This window comes from Oncorhynchus gorbuscha, linkage group LG20, assembly GCF_021184085.1.
Source record: "Oncorhynchus gorbuscha isolate QuinsamMale2020 ecotype Even-year linkage group LG20, OgorEven_v1.0, whole genome shotgun sequence".
In the NCBI taxonomy this organism is placed as follows: domain Eukaryota; kingdom Metazoa; phylum Chordata; class Actinopteri; order Salmoniformes; family Salmonidae; genus Oncorhynchus; species Oncorhynchus gorbuscha.
In genome coordinates, this window is record NC_060192.1 from 42,804,470 (window position 1) to 42,809,469 (window position 5,000).

The following is a 5,000-nucleotide window of genomic DNA, read 5'->3' on the forward strand; positions in this document are numbered from 1 at the left end:
ACACACCACTAGAGAGAAGGAACCTGTACACTATATAAACACACACCACTAGAGAGTAACAACCTGTACACTATATAAACACACACCACTAGAGAGTAACAACCTGTACACTATATAAACACACACCACTAGAGAGTAGGAACCTGTACACTATATAAACACACACCACTAGAGAGAAGGAACCTGTACACTATATAAACACACACCACTAGAGAGTAACAACCTGTACACTATATAAACACACACCGCTAGAATAACAACCTGTACACTATATAAACACACACCACTAGAATAACAACCTGTACACTATATAAACACACACCGCTAGAATAACAACCTGTACACTATATAAACACATATACGCACATACAGTATACAACACATAGTGGACAATGACACATGCACGCACGCACGCACGCACACACACACACACACACACACACACACACACACACACACACACACACACACACACACACCTCGAAGTCGAGTGCCTTGCGGGTGGTGATGACTCCAGTGTAACGGTTGATGGCGAAATGGCGTTCGTGGTTACCGGCTGTGATGTCATAAACCAGCGCAGAGCGACTCAGGGCGGACACCATTGTGACGTACCTTCCTGTGGCAGAGTTCTCCATCACCTACAACACGTCATATTGTCACGTTCACAGTCAAGTTTGTTTGTCAATTCTATCCAACCATCCATCCAACCATCCATCCAACCAACCAACCAACCAACCAACCAACCAACCAACCAACCCTCCCTCCCTCCCTCCCTCCCTCCCTCCCTCCCTCCCTCCCTCCCTCCCTCCCTCCCTCCCTCCATCACTCCATCACTCCCTCCCTCCCTGTACCTCTGCCTGGTATTCTCTCTGGCTGAACTTGGGCTCGGAGGAGTCAGAGAGAGTGAGGGAAACACGTGCCGTAGCAGTGGCGGTGAGGGGTGGCGTGCCGCTGTCAGTGACGCGCACGGTGATGATGTAATATCCTACGGACGAGAGGTCCAGGTCTCTCGCTACGGAGATAACACCAGTGGCAGCGTCGATAGCAAACACTGCTCCCATGTTACCTAGTGGAGATGAGACAGAGAGAGACACACACAGAGACAAATAATCACTAAAACAATTCAGAAATACACTATGGAAAATGAAGGAGTAGTACGTCAAAAATCAGCTCAATGTAATTGAAGAATCCATAGAATCTAATTAGCCTGTTTGGGACAGGGGGCAGTATTTTCACGTCTGGATGAAAAGCGTGCCCATAGTAAACTACCTGCTATTCAGGCCCAGAAGCTAGGATATACATATAATTGGTAGATTTGGATAGGAAACACTCTAAAGTTTCTGAAACTATTAAAATAATGTCTGTGAGTATAACAGAACTTATTTGGAAGGCGAATCCCCGAGGACAAACCATTCAGGAATGTTTTCTATGGGAAACTAGAATTCTGTGGCACTTGGTTGCAGTTCCTATTGCTTCCACTAGATGTCAAGAGTCTTTATAAATTGGTTGATGTTTTTCTTTAGAGAAATTAACCTCTTAAGCCTAGCCCTGTTTACTGGAGGAGTCGGGTACCTATATACCCTGTTTAATGGAGGAGTTGGGTACCCATATAAAACAGGATACATTTTTGTCAAAAGTTGCTAATATATGCATATAAAAAATATTATCGAATAGAAAACACTCTAAAGCTTCTAAAACCGTTTACATTTTGTCTCTATATAAAGCAGAAGTCTCAGGGCATGCATTCTCCCAAAATCTCTCTTGTCATGGAAAAAGTTGGCCCAACTTTGACGTCATCTTAAACGCCTTCCCAAACAACTACCGCTCTGGGAACAGTTCCTACATGTTCAGCGCGAAGCCTGCTTTCAATGGGGCTTCTCATTGTGTGAATCGCGCGCTCACGAGACGTTGAGCGTGCCGAAAGGTCTCGGTCACGCGAAAAAAAAGTGTACGTTTATGCACGCTCTGCTCCCGCTCTCTCTTTTCTTCAGGATCAATGACAAGACGTGTGTTTCGCTTCGTCCTCACAATTGCTGTACACCTTTATAACATGTTAAAGCTTAATTATGAACATAGTTTGACAAGTTTACTCGACATATAATATATAATTTCGACGTTTTGGTGCGCATCCACTTGAATTTTGCCTACATTTCGACCGAAAAGTGGCTATTTTGAGAACCGAAAGACGCAGACTTGAAAACTAAACGCTGTTTTGGTAAGTATAATCCCTTCCAGGTCTTTTGATGGAAGTACAGCAAAGGTAAGGGAATATTTATGTGTTAATTTTGGGTTTCTGTCGACTCCAAGATGTAGGAGGCATAATGATACATTTGGAGCGCCAACTCCTAGTATAGCCTAGTAAACGCAAACTGTAACGTTAAAAATAAATGTAACACAGCGTTTGCATTTAGAAGAAGTGTATCTTCCTATACATATGTAAAACATGCATATTTAGTCAAAGTTTATGATGTGTATTCCTTGTTAGCTGACGTTATCTGCCGGAGCTATTTCATTTCTCCTGACATTTTAGTAGCATTTTTTGAACGATGCGTCATTGTAAACAGAGATTTATGGATATATATTGCAGATTATTGAAAAAAAAATGAATGTACTGTGTAACATGTTATATTACTGTCATCTGATGAAGATTTCAAAAGGTTAGTGAAATGATTTTGTTTTTTATCCTGCGTTTGTTGATTGCATATTTTTTCCTACTTGGCTATGCTAATGAGCTATGTCTGCGGTGGTGGTTTGACATAAATATGTGCTATGTTTTCGCCGTAAAATATTTTAGAAATCTGACTTGTTGCCTGGATTCACAACGAGTGTAGCTTTAATTCAATACCCTGCATGTGTATTTTAATGAACGTTTGAGTTTTAACTAATACTATTAGCATTTAGCGTAGCGCATTTGCATTTCCAGAGCTCTAGATGGGACGCCTGCGTGCCAGGTAGAAGCAAGAGGTTAAGAAGTACGGCTATTCAGAATGAGGGTCCAGCCTAGTGTCTTTTGTTTGAGTCGCGCGACCTGAAGCTCGCTCCACTTTCATTTAATTTTATATTTTATTTTATATTTATTTAACGCAGTTTTAAATTTGTTCAATTATTTACGTTTTAAAATATCTAAAGTTGGATTAGGATTATTGTTTGAAATGTTTGGTCAAAGTTTACAGGATTACTAGATTACTAGATTACTAGATTACTAGATTACTAGATTACTAGATTACTAGATTACTAGATTACTATTTACTAGATATTTTACTAGATTACTAGATTACTATTTACTAGATATTTTGTTTTGTTTAGTTTACAGGTAACTAGATATTTTGTTTTGTTTAGTTTACAGGTAACTAGATATTTTGTTGTCATGCTGGGCGAGTTGGAACTGGTGTTCTTCTGAATCAAATGCGCCAAATAAATTGACATTTTGGAGATATAACGAAGGAATTAATCAACAAAATTACCATTTGTGATGTTTCTGGGACATATTGGAGTGCCAACAGAAGAAGACCTTCAAAGGTAAGGCATGAATTATATCATTATTTCTGAGTTTTGTGTCGCACCTGGAGGGTTGAAATATGAATGTCATGTGTTTGTTTGGTGGCTATCCTCAGATAATCGCATGGTTTGCTTTCGCCGTAAAGCCTTTTTGAAATCTGACACGTTGGCTAGATTAACAAGAAGTTAAGGTTTAATTTGGTGTATTGCCCTTGTGAATGTATGATAGTGAAATATTTCTAATGATTTTGGGGGAATTTCGCGCTCTGCAATTTCACCGGATGTTGTCGAAACGCTAGCGGAACCCCCAGCCGTAACCTAACAACTTCTGGGAAAATTGGAAAACAATAAACAAACAACAACATGAAGAGTTATCTATCCAAAACGGAGAGAGGTAAACCACTTCTCCAATCATTTTGGCCTTATAACAAAGAACAACCAGCAAAAACATATACACTACCATTCAACAGTTTGGAGTCACTTAGAAATGTCCTGATTAAAGAGACAATATAACAGGCCTCTTTAGGCTAGTTGAGTATCTGGAGCTCTAGCATTTGTGGGTTAGATTACTCAAAGTGGCCAGAAACACAGACTTTCTTCTGAAACTCATCAGTCTATTCTTGTTCTGAGAAATGAAGGATATTCCATGCAAGAAATTTCCAAGAAACTGAAGATCTCGTACAATGCTGTGTACTACTCCCTTCACAGAACAGCGCAAACTGGCTCTAACCAGAATAGAAAAAGGAGTGGGAGGCCCCGGTACACAAATTAGCAAGAGGACAAGTACATTGCGGCAGCGTAGCCTAGTGGTTAGAGCGTTGAACTAGTAACCGGAAGGTTGCAAGTTCAAACCCCCGAGCTGACAAGGTACAAATCGTTCTGCCCCTGAACAGGCAGTTAACCCACTGTTCCTAGGCCGTCATTGAAAATAAGAATATGTTCTTAACTGACTTGCCTGGTTAAATAAAGGTAAAATTCAAAAAAGAAAAAATTAGAGTGTCTAGTTTGAGTAACAGACGCCTCACAAGTCCTTAACTGGCAGCTTCATGAAATAGTACCCGCAAAACACCAGTCTCAACGTCAACAGTGAAGAGGCGACTCCGGGATGCTGGCCTTCTAGGAGTTCCTCTGTCCAGTGGTTGTGTTCTTTTGCCCATCTTAATATTTTCTTTTTGTTGGCTAGTCTGAGATATGGCTTTTTTTTTCTTTGCAGCTCTGCCTAGAAGGCCAGCATCCCGGAGTCGCCTCTTCACTGTTGACTTCAACAGCAATCTTGGGAATGTCATCTGCATTATCATCAACAGCAGACTCATACATTTCCTCAGTGGAAAACAATGTACCGAACAAATGTCCAGATAACAGTACGACAGACCACGTATTCACCCTGCACACCCTAATTGTCCAGATAACAGTACGACAGACCACGTATTCACCCTGCACACCCTAATTGTCCAGATAACAGTACGACAGACCACGTATTCACCCTGCACACCCTAATTGTC

The 5,000-nt window shown here is 40.9% G+C and overlaps 1 protein-coding gene across 1 annotated transcript in view; it reads right to left on the reverse strand.

Moving 5' to 3' along the window:
* The window catches only part of LOC124006919 (protocadherin Fat 3-like), a 272,695-nt gene that overhangs the window by 106,370 nt on the left and 161,325 nt on the right, over positions 1 to 5,000 (reverse strand). The window contains exons 27-28 of the mRNA XM_046317109.1: positions 852 to 1,066; positions 480 to 638 (exon numbers count right to left, since the gene is read on the reverse strand). Coding sequence (XP_046173065.1) covers positions 480 to 638; positions 852 to 1,066 — 374 coding nt within the window. The remainder of the gene's footprint in view (positions 1 to 479; positions 639 to 851; positions 1,067 to 5,000) is intronic.